At 41.5% G+C, this 24,085-nt stretch overlaps 1 protein-coding gene across 11 annotated transcripts in view; it reads right to left on the bottom strand.

The window, feature by feature from the left end:
- Window positions 1-1,388: 1,388 nt before the first annotated feature.
- Window positions 1,389-24,085, bottom strand: part of PPP4R1 (protein phosphatase 4 regulatory subunit 1) — a 72,724-nt gene continuing 50,027 nt past the window's right edge. For all 11 annotated transcript variants that reach the window (XM_063653891.1, XM_063653893.1, XM_063653895.1 and 8 more), the window contains 9 exons: window positions 17,889-18,061; window positions 16,488-16,583; window positions 13,952-14,137; window positions 11,834-11,995; window positions 7,911-8,011; window positions 4,867-4,987; window positions 4,641-4,775; window positions 3,782-3,923; window positions 1,389-2,552 (listed from right to left, as the gene is read on the bottom strand). In XM_063653891.1, coding sequence (XP_063509961.1) covers window positions 2,389-2,552; window positions 3,782-3,923; window positions 4,641-4,775; window positions 4,867-4,987; window positions 7,911-8,011; window positions 11,834-11,995; window positions 13,952-14,137; window positions 16,488-16,583; window positions 17,889-18,061 — 1,280 coding nt within the window. In that variant the 3' untranslated portion in view covers window positions 1,389-2,388. The remainder of the gene's footprint in view (window positions 2,553-3,781; window positions 3,924-4,640; window positions 4,776-4,866; window positions 4,988-7,910; window positions 8,012-11,833; window positions 11,996-13,951; window positions 14,138-16,487; window positions 16,584-17,888; window positions 18,062-24,085) is intronic.

Genomic DNA, 24,085 nt, shown 5'->3' with positions numbered 1-24,085 from the left:
AGGATGTGAAAGCTGTCAACGCAGGTGTCTTTTGTATTCATTGCCATTGAGATATTTTACAGTGCTGTGTAGTCTCGGTAGGACAGGCTGTGCGAAGGCCGCAGTGGGAATTGGCTTGCGCATTTTTAACTTTACAAGTGCTCTAGCGCAACTTAAGTTCAAGTTTGTTTGTTTGTTTGTTTTTTGAGACGGACTCTCACTCTGTCGCCCAGGCTGGAGTGCAGTGACGCGATCTCGGCTCACTGCAAGCTCTACCTCCCAGGTTCACGCCATTCTCCTGCCTCAGCCTCCCGAGTAGCTGGGACTACAGGCGCCTGCCACCATGCCTGGCTAATTTTGTATTTTTTTAGTAGAGATGGGGTTTCACCGTGTTAGCCAGGATGGTCTCGATCTCCTGACCTCGTGATCCACCCGCCTCGGCCTCCTAAACTGCTGGGATTACAGGCGTGAGCCACTGCGCCCGGCCAAATTCAAGTTCTTTACCCCCAAATATACCATGTTAGCATAACCACTGCTTTAAAAAAATGCTGCTACTAGTGTATGATTCTAATGCAATTTACAGAACTGAAATACTGGGGGCCAAAAGTAGATGATAATAGCAGACAATCTGCAGCTCACGCACAAGGCTAAATCAAGGGGCCAGGTCCTCCTCCGATCCCTGCTCTGATGCTGCTTTCAGAGGCCTTCAGAGACCACCCCACACCCTCCACAGCTACTCCCCAGCCCTGCTCCCATTACCCACTCCACGTATTACCTATGCATTTATCTATTCATTTGAACATCCCTCCCAGTGGAATCCGTTTACACTTATATTTGCAGTGTGTAAATATCTGGGTTATAATGCGAGAAGCAGGAGCCAAAGGCTTATTTGTAATAGTGTAGACAGGAAGCAGCCCACGTATTCTCAAATCCCACACTGAAGTTCAAAGGAACTTATTTTGACTTACTGAGGAGTCCCTGCTGGCTAACTAAATAAAACCAAAACTCACAGAAGCACCAGGGGACTCAGATAGGCCAAGGTTTTCAAACCAGGCTTACAGGAACATCGAACATTTATACACACAGCACTTTACAAAACCACCTTCACACAGGAACTCACTTGCCTGCAAAACAACCCTGTGAGAAACAGGGCAGGTTTTACTAATTCCCATTTTACTGATGAAGAAATCGAGGCTCAGAGATGTTTGACTGTGTCTCAGGAGCTTCAAGACAACCCCCCTCTGCTGTCTTCAGTGGAGGGCATCCAAGCTGTGCCAGACACTCGGCACCCACCTGCTCTTAGGGCTGCAGGCAGGAGCAGGAGGAGCACCCAAGAGGCACCTGCTGCTGCCAAGAGCAAAACCCAACCCCAGGGACACAGGCAGATTCCAGAGAAACTAATAAACTAGTTAAAAGACAAATATTTTAATCTAGTTTCCCCACTTTAAACTAAATCATTATTAATACAGGTCACAAATTGCATTTATTGGTAGACATCTAGAAAACAATCAAAAGTGTATATATTTCTCTCTATAGATCTTATTAATAAATTTTATTTGGACAAGAGAACTTGTGCCACAACAGTTTAAACAGCATGATTAAAGACTGCAGCACTCCCAAGAGTGGTCACAGGTATGTACAGTATGTGAAGAAGTTGCACCTCAGAGCTGATCATGATCAAGTTAAAACACCAGACATACATTATACGTCTAATAAATTTCCTTCAGGTCATGACCAGCATGAAAAAATCAGACACAGACACTCAGCAACCATTCTGTAAATGTGTACAGCAATATGCTGCGCTTAAGAGTTAAAGTCAATCCTACTTGTGTTAGCATCAGGCCCTTAGGAGATGTAAAAAACCCCTCCTTTCCCATTGGCACATGTCAGAAACGATTCACACACAGGGCTGGGCTGGACAGCTGGCCACAGAGCCCAGCAAGTCCTTGCCTGGGAGAGAAGAGTTAGGGCTGATACTGAAGGTCTCTTTCACATCTGGGCACACGTCTGCCTTCAGGCTGTAAGAATTTCATTTGTCGACTGTTAAATAAAACCAGGAGAAAGCAATGCAGGTCTCTGGGAATCTCATCCCTTCCATAAGGAAAATGCTCTGCCAATTCAAGTTTCATTCAGTCAGGAAGACACAAGGATTTAAGGCTTCGGTGACAATTATAATCCTCTGAGAAATTATTTCCCCTTAAAGTCAAGATAAGATAATAGTGTTTACTGTACTTTCTCTTGACTCTTAAAATCCCTGGTATTGGGTGTAGGCAACTTGCACCTGCAATGAAGTCCGCAGGAGAGGAAGGTCTCTCCTCCCCTGAAAGCTATCCCAGGTCACATGCGTGGGGAACACCCACTGAACCTCGGCTCTCATGGAAGCAGGAAAGACACCGAGATTCAAGCCTTCTAGTAGGTTGAGGACGCTGTGCTCATGGCATCTTCGGAGATTTTGGTACTGGCAGGGTGGATGCTTGCAAAATACTTGACGTCGCTGTCACGGTCCATCTGAAGAGCCATGATGGTCTGCTCCACAGCCTCCTGGTGGCAGCTGGCAGAGGCCAAGAAATAGTCTGGAAATGACACGTGCACAGAACAGATGAAACCAGTCCAACGGAACATTTCAGAGTTCCATCAAGTACGCGTATAAACAGTTAAACTGGGTATTGCTACAAGTACAAACAGGCCACACTGAAACATAAACAGTAATCCAAACTGATTTGTTATAGGAAGAAAAAGTGCCAGAATAAAAAGAGTTATGAGATTTATCTTGTTTTTATAAGACTAAATCTCATGATATTCAATGACAGCTAAGGAATATTAAATTAATAGACGAAAACATCACACTTCTTAGCTATTAAGTAGCAGTGAAAGAAAAACGCTTCCAAACCCCAACTACAAAAAAAAAAAAAGGAGAAAAGAAAACAATATTCATTTATCCTTATTCTTTGATGTCTACTACAAACTTCTTTCTGTGCTTCATTCATCCGTGCAACTATATTTATGAGGTGCTTTGGGCGGCGGTGGGGGGGGGTCGATTAAAATAAATAAACCACCTTTAATCTTGAAGATATTATAATTTCCTACAAAACAAATACTATGGGGCATCTGTCTCTTGCCTAATGAAGAGGAGGGAGAGCAAACATAGGTACCAGCCCCTATACTGCAGATTGCAAGTGGCACGCTGCCAGGCAATGGTTTGCACATAAAAAGAACACCCAAGTTTAAAAACTAAGTTTTAGGTCAGACACGGTGGGTCATGCCTGTAATCCCAGCACTTTGGGAGGCTGAGGCAGGCAGATCACACGAGGTCAGGAGTTCGAGACCAGCCTGGCTAACATGGTGAAACCCCGTCTCTACTAAAAATACAAAAAATTAGCTGGGCGTGGTGGCGGGCACCTGTAATCCCAGCTACTGGGGAGGCTGAGGCAGAAGAATTGCTTGAACCCGGGAGGCAGAGGTTGCAGTGAGCTGAGATCGCACCATTGCACTCCAGCCTGGGTGACAGGGCGAGACTCCGTGTCAAAATATCTAGCACACAAAAAACCTAAGTTTTAAATGATAAAAATGATAGATGCTTACGATAAATAAACTCCAACTAGAACAGTAGAGGGCTAATTAAAAAATCCCTTTCATCTTGCATGCCCTCTTGGGAGAACCACCAGAACAACTAAAGTATTTCCTTCCACCAGATTATTTTCTCTGAGCAGACAATACTTCTGCTTTGATATCTGTTGATCCAGCGCAGTGCACAGACCTCTTTCTCTACTCACACGCTTCTTCTAGTAGAGTCACTACCTACCTTTTTCTAGCAGAGTTTGTCTTAATGTCTTTGCAAGCAGCACTCGCACATTAGGAACCCTGTCGTTTGCTAAGGTTAGCAGATGCGGCATCAGATGCACAGCAAACTGGTCCATGGGAAGGCAGTCATCCTCAATGACAGTCTGGGGAAAAGAAACAGCTACTCTAGGCTTCTCGGTCAATGCAGCCAAAAACTCGACTACCGGCTAACAAAATCTCTGAGTGACCACAGGTACAAATTTTAGTTACTGCTTTTCAACCAAAATTCCAGGTACCTGGGAACTCAAATAAAAAATTACATAATTAACTGCCCACATGGACAGACACAGTTTTTAAACTGCTCTACAGAGACCTAGAGTGTTCATTCACACTTTCATTTTCACACCTGCGCTCTGGGTCCCAGAAATGAGCACCCTCTAGTGGGAACCGTGGTATGGTATATGTGTGCACAGCATGTGTGTGGTGTGGTACATGTATGTATTCCTGTATAATATGCAGTGAGGAACAGTGAGGAACATGCATGTATGTGCACTGTGAAATGTACATATACACACGGCTGAATGTGTGCAGAGCAGAACATGCACATACCAGGCATGTGGTGTGTGGTGTGGAACATACACATACAGCAGGCACGTGGGGTGTGTGTGGTGCATGCCAGTGTAAGGAGGGGCTTGGCTAGCTGGGAGAGAGGGGCCAGCCGATGCCCAACAATGGGGGCAGATGATCCTATAAACAGCCAGGCTACCATAAGGTTCTGTTCCTTAAGAATAAGGAAGAGAGTGAGAGAGAGGTAGGAAGTTAAAGAAGACATTCTTCTAGGAGAAAAACTCATAAACAAGTAAGCCCAGGGCCTCGCTTACCTGGCAGACAAAGACAAAGGCTTGCCGACCAGACCACTTGGGACATCTGCCAAAGTTCTCCACAAGCTCATTGATGAGGTCCACTCCGAACGTTGGTGGTGTTGCCGCGTGCAGCTTCTTCACCATCTCGCTGACCTGGGAGGGTGCGCATGGAGAAGTGAGGAACAGCTTCCATTCTAGGATCTTAGAGTTTGCTGATCTAAAATTTTAAAAGTTCAATACATACCAACTTGTAGGAAATCCAACGAACAGAAGAAACTTTGTCTGCACACAGATTCAGAGCAATGGGACGTAAGTAGTCATAAACATCTCTGGGACTATATAACTCTAGAAGTAAAATCAGCTGTCTACAAAAAGGAATTACAAAAAGACAACGTTTAAAAATCAGCGAGACAAATGAAAATAGGTTACCCATTTAAATCATCTGTAATACTGGATTACTGAGCACCTGTCTCAAACATATGCAAAGAGGAGCGATTAAGCAGACCTCTCCTATACAGTTACTCCAGTCTCTGTGTATCTGGAAATGCACTTACATGCTATTCAAGTTCCTTAGAGTGTAAGGAAAACAAAAGCTGTAGAGTTCTGCATCCATGGGGACTGAGACAGAGCAAAGCACTTCCTAGTATGTTCAACTGGAACATGGCCCACACTGATCCATGGTCACAGTTTGGAATGTGCTGAGAAGCTTCCATCTACAATCAAGTTTCTCAGTAAGAAGTCCCCGCAGAGGGAGGGAGTCCACTGTGTACCTGTCAAGGCTCTGAGGAGCCTTCCTGGAAGGGATTTGCTAGGGATAACAGAGGGAGGGTGTCCTCCAGCAACCTTCCCATCACATCTGAGGGGCCCTGAGACTTTCATGACATCTACCAGGCTAACCTGCAAGCTTCAATGATGGCCTTGAAGAAATACCTTGGATGTGAGACTTTTGCCTTTCAGATTTTATGTTCAAGATGATTTACATTTCTAATAAGTACGAAGTCAACTGTAACATGAATATAGATTATGCAGCAATGATAAATGCACCTGTGTATACAAATATGCATCCTGAAACAGACACACTTATTTTCTGACAAAATTCAAAATAAAAATTCCAAACAGGACATCAGTTTCTGCTTAGAATACGGAAAACTGCCAAGAACGTCACTGACCCTACAGTAGAAAAAGCTACATAAACTTCAAGATCTTTTCTTGAGCCCATCAGAGAGCTGGGGTTGCAAAGCACACAAATAACCTAACTTCCCAAGACGGGAAAGAGAACTGCCCCTCAGCAGAGCCCGGATGGACAGGACACCTGCTAGCACGTAACGGTAGGGAGAAATCAGCTCGAATTGTAGCCAGCTGCCCAGGGCCAGATGGTGGCTGGGACGAGTATGGGGTGGCTCAAACAAAGCCAGATGTGCCCAACACAGGGAGCTCACATTCCTAGGCAACCTTCTGACTTCCACAGGGTACCTGCCTCCCATGGGTGCTTCAAGAAAGATGGTCAGGAAAAACAGGACAGATTTCTCATAGCAGGCAGAAGCAACTGACAGACAGCCATGAATCATCAAGCACTCTGCTGGGCCCTTTTCTCATGCAAAGCAAAAGGCTTAACCTGCTGGTGGAGGGGCCCCAAAGCCTGTCCACCCTGTGGGCCCAGCAAAAATACTGCAACTGTGGGAGAGGAGAACTAATGCTCCTTATTCCAGGAGGAGCTGCAGAAAGTCCTGCCCGAGACCAAGCACAGATAGGAGGTCCCACCCCATTACACAGGGGTGCAGGTACCGCTAAATGCTGGGTGGAATACTCACACTAGAAGACCACTGGTACCCCAGCTCCCACCCTCAGCAAACAGCAATGGTAGTGGCAGCCCACAGCGAGAAAAACTGAAGCCCCAAGTACACTGAAGGTAACCACAGCAATGACAAAACGCAAACCCAGCTTGCTCCTGACTAGATGTACTCACACCCCGGCACTACATGGCAGAAGAGGAGGCGGGCATTTTGAGTCAGAAGTGGGCAAGCCAGAACTCAATGGAGTGGCATCTTTAATATACTGAAAGACAAACTGTCAGCCCCACATTCCATACTCAGCAAAGACATCATTTGAAAATGCAGGTGAGGTCTATAATCCAGAATATATGAACTCTTACAACTCAACAACACAACTTAAGATAAACAACCCAATTTAAAAATGTGCAACAGACTTGGATAGACATTTCTCCACAAAATATATACAAATGGTTGACAGGCTTATGGAAAAGTGCTCAACATCATTAGTCATTAGGGAAATGCAAATCATACCACAATGAGGTGCTGTTCCACGCCCATCAGAACAGCTGTAAATGATACACGAGTGATGGATATGCTAACTGCCCTTATCTGACCACTATCTGATATGTATTGCAACATCATTACATACCTCGTAAATATGCACAATTATTATTTGGCCAATTTAGAAATATTTTTAAAATTTAGTAGAAAAATAGGTGTTAGTGAGGACACGGAGAAATTGGAACTCCCATACATTGCTGATGGGAATGTAAAATGGTATAGCTGTTGTGGAAAAGTCTGGCAGTTCCTCAAGAAATTAAACACAGAATTACCATATGGCCTTGCAAATCCACCTCAAAAGAACTGAAAACAGATTTCAAATATTAAATCTTGTACATAAACGTTCCTAGCAGCACTATTCACAAAAGACCACACACCCAACCCAAATGTTCCTCAACAGATGAATGCACTAAATGAATGTGGTATGTCCATACAATGGAATATTACTCAACCACAAAAAGGAAGGCAAGTTCAGCTAGAGGATACAATATGGAGGACAACTGAAAACACTGTTAGATGAAGAAACCATGCCCAAAAGGCCATGTGTTATATGACTCCACTTGCATGAAATGTCCACAACAGGCAAATCCATAGATAGCAGATGCTTATTGGGCATGGGTTTTTCTTTTCGGGAGGTTAACATTTTAGAACTAGATAGAGGGAATGGTTCCACAACACTGTGAATGTACTAAATGTCATCAACAGCAAATTTGGCTATGTGTATTTCACCATGATAAAAATAATATAAAGATGAACTAAAGACATTTTCAAGAAAAAAAAAAAAGGCTGAGGAAATTCACTGACAGTAAGACATGTATTACAGGAAGTGTTAAAGGGCTAGAATACCACATAGAAACTTGGATCTACACAAAGTAATGAAGAAACTGAAAAAATGTAAAAATGAAGTAAATATATACCCCTCCAAAACATAATCTAATAAACTGTGAGAACTTACTCAGCCAGTTCAGCTCGAAACCGCCAATTTCTACTATTATCTGTCACCAAAAACTCCTGAAGTTGATAAAGATATTCTCTTCTTTTGTCAATATGAAGAAGCTAAAGTAACAAAATAAAAATATTTACCAGGACAAGGTACAGACATTATTTCTTTTATCAAAGTGCTTAAAAACAGACTGTAAGCAATATGGTTAATTCTTCTGAAGAGGAAATGTAGTAGCTGTATATAAGTGTTTTAAAATTTGGTATTAAGTTTATTTTTCCCTGAATAATTCCATTTGCCTTCAGGAATCACCGTCTTGTCTGGAAATCTTTGTTCCTTGTGCCTATCAATGAGCCACGCTAAACCCCACAGTACCCCGGGCACAGCCTGATGACAGGACTTGCCCCCTTTATTCATATGGCATCCTTGTTGCCGTGGCCCCGCTTAAGGCAGTAATTATGCTCTTAACCATGTGTGTAAGCCCTGCGTGTGGCGCTGTGACAGCACAGGGTAGGCATTCAGTATCTGTTGAGAGAAAAAAAATAAATGTATTCCAATAGCTGCTCTATAAATATTTAAAGGTAAGTTTATAAACAGAAGCAAACCAACCTAACTGTGCATCAGATGGAAAACAATCACGCAGGGAAAAAAGCCAAAGTGTGAACTGACTACTTTGACCATACATCTTCACGGGACGTTCTAAGGACAGAATGTGCTAGGAGTCCTGAATATTATGTAGTTGATTTGATGTGGGAATTATTATTGGTGGAGTAATTCTGAAACTATTTCATTTATGTTGTGTAACTGAGCAAACAACTAATTTTTTTTTTTTTGAGACAGAGTCTCACTTTGTCGTCCAGGCTGGAGTAGTGCAGTGGTGCAATCTCGGCTCACTGCAACCTCCACCTCCCAGGTTCAAGTGATTCTCCTGCCTCAGCCTCCCGAGTAGCTGGGACTACAGGCGCGTGCCACCACGCCCGGCCAATTTTTTGTATCTTTAGTAGAGACGGGGTTTCACCGTGTTAGCCATGATGGTCTCGATCTCCTGACCTCAGATGATCCGCTCGCCTTGGCCTCCCAAAGTGCTGGGATTACACGTGTGAGCCACCATGCCCAGCTACAACTAAATATTATACATTAATGTTGTTAAAAACAGACTTTTTACCAGGAGTAAAAAGGAAAAAATACATAAAGTGAAGAGAGAAAACGGTATTGAATTGGAAGTAGTTCATAACAATATGAAGTTAGTAATTTAATTTAAAAAAAAAAGCAACACACCTCCTAGCTACTATCTCCTGAAAAGACCTAAAAGAAATGACAGGCCAGGAGCAATGAGCACTTCCAGTGCCTGGATCTCAGTTTCTAAGGACCATTCTCCACTAAAAAGGACCACAGTTCCTTGGAGAAATAGCTGACTCCAGGCTGGGACAAGGAAAGGGAAAGTTGAAACTGAAAGTACTGAAGCACTTAAAAATCAAAGGACAAATCAAAGGACACAAGAGGCAGCTTTAAGGGGTCCCCACTAGTCAAATTTGATGCTCCAAATAAATGACAGAAATAGCTTCCATCATGTTGAATTTTTAAAATCCGAGAGGCCACACTAATACTAAAATAACTTTCGAAACCAGGGAAGGAGAGAAGGCACAGGTTATTTTTACGTGGGAATGTTACTTAATAAAAACAGAAGGAATGGCCGAGCGTAGTGGCTCACATCTGTAATCCCAGAACTTTGGGAGGCTAAGGCGGGGCAGATCACTTCAGCCCAGGAGTTCAAGACCAGCTTGGGCAACATAGTGAAACCTTGTCCCTACAAAAAATACAAAACTCAGCTGGGCGTGGTGGTGCGCCTGTGGCCCCAGCTACTCAGGAGGCAGAGATGGGAGGATCATCTGAGCTGGGAGAGGTGGAGGCTGCAGTGAGCCATGATTGCATCATTACACTCCAGCCTGGGCAACAGAGTGAGATGAGACCCTGTCTCAAAATAAGTAAGTTAATTAATTAAAAAAAAAACCAGAAAGAATTATGAAAACAGAAAATCACTCTTTCACAACCAACACAGTTAACTGATTCAGGTAAGAACCATGTATAGATGCCTGGATATGAGAGCACTGGTGAAGGACTCTAGAGAAAAAGATATTTAGAGTTCTAAAGTATCGCCTCACCAATTCTCTATTAACCGCAAAAGGTAAAAGGTCATTTTATAATGGAGTTGTCAGCCTTCTCGTCACCAATGATGGGAAGAGCCAACACCACATTAGCCCTGATGTGACACATTCAGAAAAATACATGACAACCCTCACAGGTTAACATGTCTGCAAAAAAAACCCCGCTTACCCAGAATCAAATTGTGTAAATTCAAATTGAGAGTAATTCTGTAAAACAACTGGTTTAGACTCCTCAAAAATGCCAGTGACACCTAGATTTAAGAGGACTAAAGAAAGATAACATTTAAATTTAATATGCACTTTAAGGGATTCAAAATTGAGTGGAGAAAAACTATAAAGGACAATACTGGGACAATCAGAAAAATTTCAGGCCAGGCGTGGTGGCTCACGTCTGTAATCCCAGCGCTTTGGGAGGCCGAGGCAGGCGGATCACAAGATCAGGAGATCAAGACCATCCTGGCTAACATGGTGAAACCCCATCTCTACTAAAAAAAACAAAAACAAAAACAAAAAACCACACAAAAAATCAGCTGGGCATAGTGGCATGCACCTGTAGTCCCAGCTACTCAGGAGGCTGAGGCAGGAGAATTGCTTGAACCTGGGAGGCGGAGGTTGCAGTGAGCCAAGATTGTGCCACTGCACTCCAACCTTGTGACAGAGCGAGACTCCGAATATGATCTACATAAAATATAAAATGGTCTCAATGTTTTTGTTTTTTACTTTTTTGAGATGGAGTCTTGCTCTGTCCCTCAGGCTGGAGTGCAGTGGCATGATCTTGGCTCACTGCAACCTCCAGCTCCTGGGCTCAAGCGATTCTCCTGCCTCAGTCTCCTGAGTGGCTGAGACTACAGGTGCCTACCACCACGCCCAGCTAATTTTTTGTATTTTAGTAAAGACAGGGTTTCACCATGTTGGCCAGGCTGGTCTCGACCTCCTGACCTCAAGTGATCTACCCGCCTCAGCCTCCCAAAGTGCTAGGATTATAGGTGTGAGCCACTGTGCCCAGCCTCAATGTTTTTTTAAAAGGGAGGACTACAATTACTTCTATCACTCAAGCCTTAGAATTATCAGAGTCAATTTCAAGGCTAAAGTCTAAAAACAACAACAGTACTCCAGGAGCAAACAATTTGTAAAAAATCAGGGCTATTCACTTTGGAGACCACAGCTCCTATATCAAAGTAGTGAGGGCTAAAGGTAAATTCTCAAGACTCCTGAAATACCACACAAAGCCTCCAAACTTAATACACAGTTGACCTTCAACAATAGGGGTTTGAACTGCATGGGTCCACTTATACTTGAATTGTTTGTCCCAACCAAATGAGGATTGAAAATACAGTATTCCTGGATGTGAAACCGGAGTACATGGAGGGCAGACTTTTCCTATACACGGGTTCCACAGGACTGGAGTACTACATGGATTTGGGTGTGCATGGGGGACCTGGAACCAATCCTCCTGCATATACTCAGGGATGACTGCAGCTAATGATTTTTTTTAACATACATTTCATTCAATAATTTTGAAAAAGAAAAAGGTACAAATGTCTGTAAACTATCATCTAATACTGTTTTAAAAGTGAAAGTATAATTATGGGACCATTTCTTTTTTAAGTCACATCTTAACATCAACTTATGGCTATATTTTCTTACATAGAAACACACAGAAACCTCTCTTGGTGATAGCAGAAGATAAAGATTTAGATTATAGCAGAAGATAAAGATTTAGATTACAGCAGAATTTTGTTGTGTTTTTACGCAAAAGAATTTAAAAGTTACCTTCAGAAAATCATGCAAGTGTTTAAGGACACCTATCCTGACTTCATCGAGGTCTTTTAAAAATCCATTAAAAATTGGAACCAGATCTGCAGCTGTCAACTGATCTCCAAGAATAACTGCAAGCTCGTGGATGGAGAATGCTAGAGTTCGTCGAACTTTCCACTGCAGAAATGAAAACACATTAGTAAGCTAACCACAAAGTACTCAGTACTTTAACTGTTAGGCAATATACAAAGGCTAATTTATATATGAATGTTACTAACCTCAAAAAATTGAATCAGAATAACAGATACTAACTTTAAATGCCTAAATTATGCATCGAAAAGTGTAACAGAAAAATTTTAAATCCCTACCTAGTATGTATTATCTTCCTTTCATTTATGAAGAACAAATGCTTAGAAATCATTAAGTTTTTGTAGCTCTCTGAACATCGGACCCTGACTCTGACAGTGCAAAAAGAACATGCTCTGTTATTACTCTTAAGCTCTTCCATACATAATTTCCTATAACACTATGTACATGCTAGAACATGCTGATGTACTGAGGCTGCACATGGACCAAAGGCTCTCTAGCACCGTCCCCGGTTTACTGTTCCCCTTCAGATTCCTGTACAGCCAAACCTTGGATTAAGAAAAACAAAACAGAACAATAAAACTTGTTTTTAAGGAACTGGCAATTTAAGAAATATAAGACTAGGGAAATCTGCATATAGCCTTGGAAAAGAAACCCTCAACAGAAATGTGTTGCATTTATAATAATTTTAAGTTAAAAACATCCTTTTCTCCATGTTGCCTTAATTATAAAATTTTTACATAGTAACTTAAAAAGTTTTACCTAAAGAGAAACAGTTTAGAGCAAACATTATATGTCCTTTCCCTTCCCCCCAGAATCCACTCTTGAAATAAAATTTTATGCCCAAGTTCAACATATAAAACAGATGAAGGCAGAGATGTTCTGATGGAAGAGAGGGGCAGCAAAGAGAAGAAACTGCCCATCCAGATTCTGAGCCATCAGAGTCACCCAGGTGCCCCGAAAGATACATCCCACGGGAACCCTACAGTTCTGTAGAATAAAGACTGAAAACACGAATACACAGGACAAAGCACTCTATGGAAATTGGGCCTTTGTGGTTCCATGACCAGATGCAGCACTTAAGAAGTGTATGAACACAGATAAATTCACTTCTTCTGGGTCCTGGTTAAGGATAAATTCACTTCTCCTGGGCCCGGCTTTCCTAACCTCATAGGTCAAAGGAGGAACTTGACCTATCAAGATTACTTCCAACTTATAACTTGCTGAGTCAACAGCACTGATTCCTTGAAAAATACAATTACCAAGAAGTTTAAGGAAAAGTCATCACATTTCAGTACAAATTAGCCTAATCAGACTGCTTTTTTTTAAAAAATTTTTTTTTTAAATAACTGAGAGATCAACTTCACTGAAGGAACAGGTGTGTTCAAAGAGGGGCAAACTTTGTTTATACAGAAATCAGCCCTGGCAGGGGAGGTTAGGTCATTAAGCCTGGGAAGAGGTCACGCGAAAGTCACAGATGTCCAGACAAAATGACGTGAAACAAGAGTTTACCTTGTATCTTCTGCTGAAAGGGGTTGGGGGCGGTGTGTGGGGATGAGGAGAGAGCAAGAACCACGGAACTTCTCCTGTCTGTACTGCAATGCTCAAGGCATGCAGGGCCCAGAACTTCACATGCGCTAGTAATACTGTAGTTCTACTACAGTTTAAACAAATATTTTCGGATCTAGTGTGCAAATCAAATAAGCATTTATAATACTATTTCTAGGTGAAAAATTAAATCCTATATTCGGAACAATTAATTTACAGATAAACTCTAGATATAATACATTTTAAGTTAGGAATGTAGGCATGTTGAATGTGATAACAATTTCTAATGCTTTACATAAAAATGAAGAAGCCAAATTGTGGGGCTCTGACAGTGCAAAAACAACATGCTCTGTTATTACTCTTAAGCTCTTCCATACATCATTTCCTGTAACACTAAGAACATGCTAGAACACGAACAGAAATTCTTTAGGTTACAAAAAGCAAAGCACTGTGCCTTCCACATGCACGCTGTGCTGATTCTTTAACTGCTTTACTCGCCTGCATGTCTGAGGCCAGAGTCTCGTACGTCTCTCTCAGGCAGTGCCAATTCTGTCTTCCGAGTGTCAGGGCCACACCGGGGAGGCTGTACGCACAGTGCTTAGCAATTTCCGTGTCGACCGTCTGTGCGCGAGAAGGGTCAGTCATAGATAAGTACTGATCTAACAACGCCTGAGGGACAACATCCTAATGGAGAAAGAGAAACCACAGTGACTGAGCAGCTGAGATGCATTTTGAGCAGTTTAGACATAAATTGGGCAAAATTATTTTTAAATATATAGATTTTAACATAGCATCTCAAATAGTTGAGAAAAACCAATGTCAAATTTTCAGGTATCTAATAACTAAGAGATACGAAAAACATGCTAAGGGAAACATATATGAACAAATAAATGCAACTCTAGGAGAACAATGAATAACATCTCAGCTCAAAGGAAAATTAGAATTAATTACGAAATTGAAAAAACATTAAAATAACACCAGCACCTTTAAATGTAGGCAGAGATGACAATGTTTGTTATAACCCAGCAAATGCAGAATAACAGGTGCTCTGCACGATTTGCAACATGTTCATTAAAAAAACAAAAACCAGCCAGGCACAGCGGCTCACACCTGTAGTCCCAGCACTTTGAGAAGCCAAGGAGGGTAGATCACTTGAGCCCAGCGTGGGCAACATGGTGAAACCCCGTCTCTACAAAAAATTAAAAACTCAGCCAGGTATGGTGGCTCACACCTGTAGTTCCAGATACTCGGGAGGCTGAGGTGGGATGATTACTTGAGCCCAGGGAGGTGGAAGCTGCAGTGAGCCGTGACAGCACCACTGTACTCCAGCCTGGGCGATAGACTGAAACTCTGTCTCAAAACAAAAATAAAAACTTGTCTTCTTTAGATGAAAATTTAAGCAATTATTTATACAAAATTGAAGTGCACATGTCTAATTATTTGTATATATGTGAGGAAAAGAAGAACATATTTGCAATCTTGCTTAGGTGTGTATAATATAGCTGTGGAAGGATATAAAAGAAAGGTAAAACTGGTTGTATCTCAGGAAGCAAAATGGATGAGTGGAGAAGAAAAACTGAGAAGGGAACATCACTGAATGCCTTTTAAGTATCTTGAATTTTGAGCCAAGTAAACGAATTACCCATATACACAAAATGAAAATGGAAATAAACTCATTAAAATGAGATTTGAAATATCGAAAATGTCTATAAGTGGGGAAAAGCATGTTTCAAAACTATTGTTTTGAATACTGATTTCATTTTTAATAAATAAAATAAAAATTGGCTAGATGTGGCAGTGCGCATCTGTAGTCCCAGCTACTTGGGGGGGCTGAGGCAGAAGGATCGATTGCTTGAGCCCAAGAGTTCGAGGCTGCAGTGAGCTGTGATCTTGCCACTGCACTCCAGCCTGGGTGACAGAGCTGAGACCCCATCTCTAACAACAACAACAAAATAAATATACCATTTGATCCGGGAAATCTACTTCTAACAATAATAATATAGTCCTAAGGCTGGGTGCGGTGGCTCATGCCTGTAATCACAGCACTTTGGGAGGCCGAGGTGGGCGGATCACTTGAGGTCAGGAGTTCGTGACCAGCCTGGCCAAGATGGCGAAACACTGTCTCCACTAAAAACACAAAAAATTAGCTGGGCATTGTGGCTCGCAACTATAGTTCCAGCTACTTGGGAGGCTGAGGCAGGAGAATTGCTTGAACCCAGGAGGCGGAGGCTACAGTAAGCCAAGATGGTGCTACTGCACTCTAGCCTGGGTGACAGAGTGAGACTCCATCTCTAATAATAATAATAATAATAATAATAAAGCCATAGAAGCAAACAACACGTATAGACAGTCATGGTGAATGTAGCACTGCTTATAGCATCAAAGTGAAACTACAACGAGTAGCATCTCCCACAGTGCCTTCCTACGACAGAGACCACGGGTGTGGCATGGACACTGTGCATGCTGCTGCGAAGGTGTAGTAGTCCTGGTGTGCTTACAGGAGAGGTCACCAGGTCAGATTGTTAGAAGAGAAAAGAAAAGAGCAAGGCAAGGCATAGCTACCACATTTCAATGATTCCGTGAGCAGTTTCCCTGCAGCTTGTTACTGACGGCACTTTAAAATTTTCATATTTTTTCATATTTTCATCTCTGAAATCGAGCTGTATTTTATAATTATTGGCAATGTGAACAAGAGGAAATACCTAGGTAGGATGGGATGACCACAGCTGTCTTCAATGATAAAAAGAGGCACATGTGTATGTTTATGTGCCCATGAAAATACATGAAGGAAGATAACAAGGTGTGTGATCGTGGTCACTCTGAATGAAGAATGGGATCACAGAGGTAGGAAAGGGAAGATTTGTGCTTCCATGTTCCTCTCTCTACTATTTCAATTTCCTTATGGAAAATATGACACACTAGTCATATTTTTTAGAACACTCATCATAAAGAAGGTGCAAATTAGGTCAGAAATGGGCTCTAAAAGAGGAATTAGGAACACACCCACAAAAGAACACATTTTTTGGTCACTTACTTGTACTTTAGTTCTCCTTTCCTCATCAGGGCTAAAACTGCTATTGTTGCTCAAGTCTGAATCGTTGTGAATATAGTGAAGAGTGGAGTCCATATTCTGTTAGGAAAAAATAACTACTTAAAGAGCTGTCCTGTCTGTACATCTTCATTTAAGCTATCTTACTAAGTTACTTACCTTTCAAGACTGTCAAAAGTAATAAACATATAAATTCCTCATGTTTTTAAAAGCTTACAAACATACCTAAGAACCTTCCCTACTTTAAATCTAACTTGCTGAATAGGCTGTCAAATGTATGAAAACCAATTCTAGAAAAATGAGAGTAATTAAAAACAATATTTGAAAGTAATTTTGAAATGGTCCAAACAGCTCAAATTAGCTTATTTACAAAATAGTACTGAGATGATTCTTTTGGTCCATTGTTTTAGAGACCATGGAGTGTCATATGCAGTTTTTCTTCTATTTCTATTCTTGGCTGTTAATATCTAATTTCACAAATTATATATATGTTAACAGCCAAAAACAGTAACAACAACAATAACAACATAAACACCTTCTAAAATGCAGATATATTAATACTATTCAAATCTCCAATAAATAGTCAGGGCTTTAATCCAAAGCAGTGGTATTACACAGATTTCTAACTATACCACATGCCATCTAACAGAAATCAAAACAGAAATGCACTAAAGCTCTAAGAACCCTCTTGCCAGCCCCAGTGTGTGCAGGTACTCTTTCCTGAGCTTCTCATTCAAGCCACTATGATCTGTGACCATGCGATTCTGGCAATCGGTGGTGCATTCCTTCTCCCCATTTGTATAAACAACAGCTAAGTAGCACTGATACCAAATAATGCTGGCTTGATGGAGATGCAGCAGGAAATTAGGGAAGGATCATAGAGAACAGCTACAAGTACACAGTGAAGATGATGCTAGGATCAGTACCCACCCTCACACTCCAGAGTCCAGATAATGTCACTGGCCCTCCGCAACATGGCCTCAAGTCCCGATCTTCTGCTCAGAATACTGTGTTGCTTGCTGCAGTGAAATGGTCCGATCAGAAACAAAGCACCTCTCCAAAAAGAAAAGGGAAGAGTTAATTATTCTTGATAAAGGGCTTTGTTTCCAGTAAGACTATTTCACTGCAGTGAGCTACATTAACATTGAGTCTACTAAATGGTCATATAGACAGAAGTGGGATTTACTTTTCCAGGCATTTCATATGACACTAATGTCACAAGGACAGGATGTGATGAAAACAATTACTTTATGCAAAATGAAGAGCTAAAAAATCAGCAACAAACAGAACATACAAACTAAAAGTGATTAGCTACAACTACTCCCCAATGAAAGACTTCTGATTCAAACTACTTTCATTTGGTAAACACTTTACTGAGTTTGTTACCTCAACAGCATCGCTGATTAAAGGCACAGAATCTTCTTGATTTATTTTACAATTTGGTAGCTCATTTACATCCAGTTCATCTTGCACATCACTTCTCTTCTCTATACTGACAGTCTCTTCATGCGCATCCAGGCTGGAGGCACGCAGTGCAGCGGACAGCACTTCTACTTGGGCTACAGGCAGAATAAGGACATGGACAAAGTGAGAAACACAATTGCAGTATTCTTACAAGGCTGTTCTCCATTTGCACTGTACGTTATCAATGAAATATAGACTTTTTTGACACTGCAATCAAAAAGCTGGAAAAAAATTTCTACTGTGGTAAATCATTAGTCCTTCAAGAGAAAAAGTAGAAAACTAATATGCTTTCATGAGATTAAAAATGTTTATCTGCTACTGTACATTATTCTGCGTTAGTATGAAAAGAGAAATGCTATCTAGTTGCTGGAGCTGCCTCCAGCTTATTAAAAGGAGTCAATTTCAGTAAAAGTTAACTATGTTTTGGTAGTGCATGAATCAAACTGACAAGTCTTACTTACTAAGCTATTTTAGCAGAAGAGCAGTCACACAAACCCTGCCAACATAAAACAATGGTAATTACAAAGATTCTTGTCACAGTTACATTTAAACATCTCATATCTTATTACTGCTTATTTTTCTCTAATTCTTTTTGAAAATGAGAAATGCATCTTCTCCCAAACACAACAATCCCAAATGAACACTGTCTTACTTGTAGCAAACCAAAAGGACAACTTACCAGGCAGTGGTTCAAAAATCTGGCAACTAGCATTGCCTATGTTTTGGGTTGCACCTTACTTACAGAGGTGATTCAAAATTAAGATAAGGCATTCTTCCTGCTCCCCAAATAAATCAGAAATTTAGCAAAAAATATTGCTTAGCATTTATTCCAAGTAACAATCCACTTGGATGTTCAAAATGTGAACATTTTAAATTCAAACATTTTAAACAAAACAATCAGTAACTATTTTAAGATAATCTATTATGCTGCAGCATTTATAAAATTTCTCATCTAAGTATATTAAGTGCCTGACAACAGACACGCAAGCAACATACAGGATGAGGTTCTAGTCTATTAGGTCATTACTTGCTAACTTAAGAAAATTGAACGTATTCACTCACAAAAAGTTGTAGTGGAATATTTTCATTATCTTCAGAATTTCGGCTGCAATTTTCACCAACCCTTTTATAATCACTTCAGCCACTCCCTTTTGGGATCACTCCCAAGCCAAACCAAAACAGTACTCAAAATAGACTGTACAAGAAAGAAAGGTTAAAATGTTTTGTCCCATATAAAGTGCATGGTGTGTGTGTGGCGGTGTGTGTGTGTGTGTGTATCATCCCCCATCCATTCTGTTCCCTGGAAAGTGCAGGCATACCTTGTTTTATTGCACTTTGTAGATACTACACTTTTGCTTTTTTGTTTTGTTTTGTTTTCTTTAAAGAGGTGAGGTCCCACTATTTTGCCCAGGTTGGAGTTACTTGCAGAAAGCTATTCACAAGGCATGATCATAGCTCACTGAAGCACTGAACCCTGGGCTCAAGCAATCCCTCTGCCTCAGCCTCCTGAGTGGCTGGGACTACAGGCACACACCACCATGCTGGGCGTGATAACTGTACTTTTTCTAAACTAAAGGGTCTGTGGCAAGCTTACATTTAGCAAGTCTATTGGTGCTATTTTTCCAACAGCATGTGTTTACGCTGTGCCTCTGCATTGCATGTTGGTAATTCTTGTACTATTTCAATCTTTTTCATTATTGTTATATCCGCTATGGTGACGGGTGATCAGTGGTCTTCGATATTACTATTGTAATTGTTTTGGGAGCTGCTAACTAGCCATACAAGACAGCAAACTTAAATGATAAGTGTGTGTGTTCTTACAGCTCTACCGACTTTCTTTACCCATCTCTCTCCTGTCTCCCTATTCCCTGAGACTCAACAATACTAAAATTGGGCCAGTCAATAACCCAACAGTAGCCCCTAAGAGTTCAAGTGAAAGGAAGAATAACACGTCTCTCACTTTAAATCCAAAGCTAGAAATGATTAAGCTTAGTGAGGAAGGCATGTCAAAAGCCAAGAAAACCCAAAAGCTAGGACACTTGTGCCAGTTATCCAAGTTATAAATGCAGATGGAAAAGTTCTTTAAGGACATTCAAAGTGCTACTCCAGTGAACACACAAAGAAGAAGAAGGAACAACAACATTATTGCTGATATGCAGAAAGTCTGAGTGGTCTGGACAGAAATCAAACCAGCCACAACGTTCTCTTAAGCCAAAGTCTAATTCAGAGCAAGGCCTTAACTGGCTTCAATTCTGTAAAGGGTGAGAGAGGTTAGGAAGCTGAGAAGAAAAGCTGAAAGCTAGCAGAGGTTGGTTCATGAGGTTTAAGGAATGGAGCCATCTCCATAACATAGAAGTGCAAGGTGAAGCAGCCAGTGTTTAGGTAAAGCTGCAGCAAGTTATTCAGAAGATCTAGCTAAGATTACTTAAGCCACTAAGGTAGCTACACCAAACAACAGATTTTTTTTTTTTTTTTTTTTTGAGATGGAGTCTTGCTCTGTCACCCAGGCTGGAATACAGTGGCGCAATCTTGGCTCACTGCAACCCTTGCCTCCTGGGTTCTAGCAATTCTCCTGCCTCAGCCTCCCTAGTAGCTGGAATTACAGGCATGCACCACCATGCCCAGCTAATTTTTGTATTATTAGTAGAGACAGGGTTTCGCCATGTTGGCCAGGCTGGTCTCAAACTCCTGACCTCAGATGATCCACCCACCTCGGCCTCCCAAAGTTCTGGGTTTACAGGCGTGAGCCACCACGCCCGGCCCAGATTTTCAACATAGATAAAACAGTCTTCTATTGGAAGAAGATGCCATCTAGAACTTTCCTAGCTAAAGAGAAGTCAATGCCTGGCTTCAAAGCTCCGAAGGCCAAGGTGACTCTTGTTAGGGACTAATGTGGCTGGTGACTTTAAGTTAAAACCAGGCCAGGAGTGGTGGCTCACGCTTGTAATCCCAGCACTTTGGGAGGCTGAGGTGGGTGGATTACCTGAGGTCAAGAGTGAGAGACCAGCCTGGCCAGCATGGTGAAACCCCATTAAACAAAAAAAAAATCAGCCAGGCATGGTGGTGTATGCCTGTAGTCCCAGCTACTTGGGAGGCTGAGGCAGGAGAATTGCTTGAACTTGGGAGACAGAAGTTGCAGCAAGTTGAGACTGCACTAACTGCACTCCAGCCTGGGTGACGGAGTGAGACGCTGTCTCACACACACACACACACACACACACACACACAAAAAGGTAAAACCAATGCTCATTTACTATTCCAAGAATCCTGGGGCCCTTAAGAATTAGGCTAAATCTACTCTGCCTGTGCTCTGTCACTGGAAAAGTAAAGCCTGGATGAGAGCAGATCTATTTACAGCAAGGTTTGCCGAGTACTTTAAGCCCACTGTTGAGACCTACGGCTTAGAAAAATATTCCTTTCAAATTATTACTGCTCACTGACAACACACCTGGTCACCCAAGAGCTCTGATAGAGGCGTACGAGGAGACAATGTTGTTTTCATGCCTGCTAACACAATACCCATTCTGCAGCCCAAGGATCAAGGGGTAATTTCAACTTTCAAGTCTTATTATTTCAGGAATACATTCTGTAAAGTTATAGCTGCCATAAATAGTGATTTCTCTGATGGATCTGGACAAAGTAAACTGAAAACCTTCTGGAAAAGATTCACCACTCTAGATGCCATTAGGAACATTCACGATTCATGGGAGGAGGTCAAAATATCCACATTAAAAGGAGTATGGAAGAAGGTAATTTCAACCCTCATAAATGACTGAAAGGTTCAAGACTTCAGTGGAGGAAGTAACTGTAGGTAGGGTAAAAATAGCAGGAGAACTAAAATTAGGAGTGGAGCTTGAAAATGTGACTGAAATGCTACAATCTCATAATCAAACGTTTTCTGTTGTTTTAATTTTAGAGACAGGGTCTTGTTATGTTGTCCAGGCTGGAGTATAATGGCTATTTGTAGGCACAATCATAATCACTACAGCCTTGAACTCCTGGTCTCAAGCAATCCTCCTGTCCTCAGCTGGGATTACAGGCACATGGTCACTATATCCGGCTCTCCTGACCAAACTTGAACAAACGCCTCTTAGGATGAGCAAAGAAAGTGGTTTCTCAAGATGGAATCTCCTCCTAGTGATGATGCTGTGAACATTGTTGAAATGACAACAAAAGATCTAGAATATTACATAAACCTATTGATAAAGCAGTGGTGGTGTTCGAGAAGACTGACTCTAATTTTTAAAGATGTCTCCTGCAGGTAATATACCAACACACACCATTGCTAGCTATGGATACATCTTTCATGAAAGGAAGAGTCAACTGACACAGCAAGCTTCCACGCTGTTTTATTTTCAGAAATTGCCACAGCCACCCCAGCCTTCAGCAACCACTGCCCTGACCAGTCAGCAGCCATCAACATTGAAGCAAGACCCTCCACCAGCAATGAGACTACAACTTGTGTAAAGCTCAGATGATCATCAGCATTTTTTAGTATTTTTTCAATGAAGGTATGTGCATTTTTTTTTAGACAAAATGCTATCACATGCTTACTACAGTATAGTATAAACACAACTTTTATAAAATTCTGAGACCGGGTCTTACTCTCTCACCCAGGCTGGAGTGTAGTAGTGCAATCATAGCTACTGAAACCTTAAACTCCTAGGCTCAATTCTCCCACCTCAGCCTTTAGAGTGGCTGGGGCTAAAGGAGTGTGCAACCATGCCCAGCTACTATTCAAAATCTTTTTAGAGACGGGGGTCTTGCAATGTTGCCCAAACTGGTCTCAAACTCTTGGCCTTAAGCTATCCTTCTGCCTCAGCCTCCCAGGTAGCTGGGAATTACAGGTACAAGCCACTGCACCTGTGGTTTTATGCACTGGAAAACCACAAATTTGTGTGACTGTATTGCAATATTTGCTTTTTTGCAGTGGTTTGGAACTGAACCAGCGGTATCTCCAAGGTATGCCTGTTATTTGTATTGAAGTCTCTCAATTGCAGCTAGTAAATTTACAGTACAAAGAGTATTAGATACCTTCTGAAACACAAAGTCATATCAAGAAACTTGTATGTATGTACATGTAAGTCTTTTTAAAAAGCAGCCTATGCATATTTCTTTTCATTTATTTGCTGAAAGAAAAATTTAGAGCAGTTCTTTCAATATTTCAATTAATATTTAAGTTGACTAGTCTATGTCAGAGAACTAGCAGGTACTATAATACAATGAGAGCTCCCAGAACCGGCTTAAGGACAACTGGTAATCTTTTTTTCATAAAAATATTGTTTAAGAAAAATAAAATAAGCTGAGCGCAGTGGTTCACACCTGTAATCCCAGCATGTTGGGAGGCCAAGGCAGGCGGATCACCTGAGGTCACGAGTTCAAGACCAGCCTGGCCAATATGGTGAAACCTGTCTCTACTAAAAATACAAAAATTAGCTGGGCATGGTGGCGCACGCCTGTAGTCCCAGCTACTTGAGAGGTTGAGGTCAAAGAATCGCTTGAACCCGGGAGGCAGTGGTTGCAGTGAGCCGAGATGGCACTACTGCCCTCCAGCCTGGTAACAGAGTGAGACTGTGTCTCAAAAAAAAAAAAAAAAAAAAGTAGCTGGGTGCAGTGGCACATGCCTGTAATCCCAGCTACTCGGGAAGCTGAGGCAGGGAGAACTGCTTGAACCAGAGGTTGTTGTGAGCCAAGATCGAGCGCCACTGAACTCCAGCCTGGGCAACAAAGCGAGACTCTGTCTCAAAAAAAAAAAAAGAAAATCGGAGTCATTGAAGTTGGATAAACTTAATAAACTTAAGTTGGTAAATAATAAAATTTAAACAGAAAGCTGGAAGCTGTAAAGACATTAAACATTTATCAAGAGTTGACTATGCTTGCTGTGAACATTCTATAGTCTTTTCCTCCCCCATCCCCGAGACAGAGTCTTGCTCTCGCCCAGCCTGCAGTGGCGCAATTAACATTCTATAGTCTTTCCATAAAAGAACGACTGCGTGTACTGCTATCTTATAAAAAGGTAATGAGTCTCTGTGCAAAATAGTTAAGGCAGAGCCCAAACTTTAAAACTGTAAAGCATTGTTTGAATGACTGAAAATTTCAAAGAGAGTGATTTGTCAATC

The sequence above is a fragment of the Pongo pygmaeus genome, chromosome 17 (genome assembly GCF_028885625.2).
Source record: "Pongo pygmaeus isolate AG05252 chromosome 17, NHGRI_mPonPyg2-v2.0_pri, whole genome shotgun sequence".
NCBI classification, from domain to species: Eukaryota; Metazoa; Chordata; class Mammalia; order Primates; family Hominidae; genus Pongo; species Pongo pygmaeus.
This window is presented reverse-complemented; position numbering and strand designations above follow the sequence as displayed.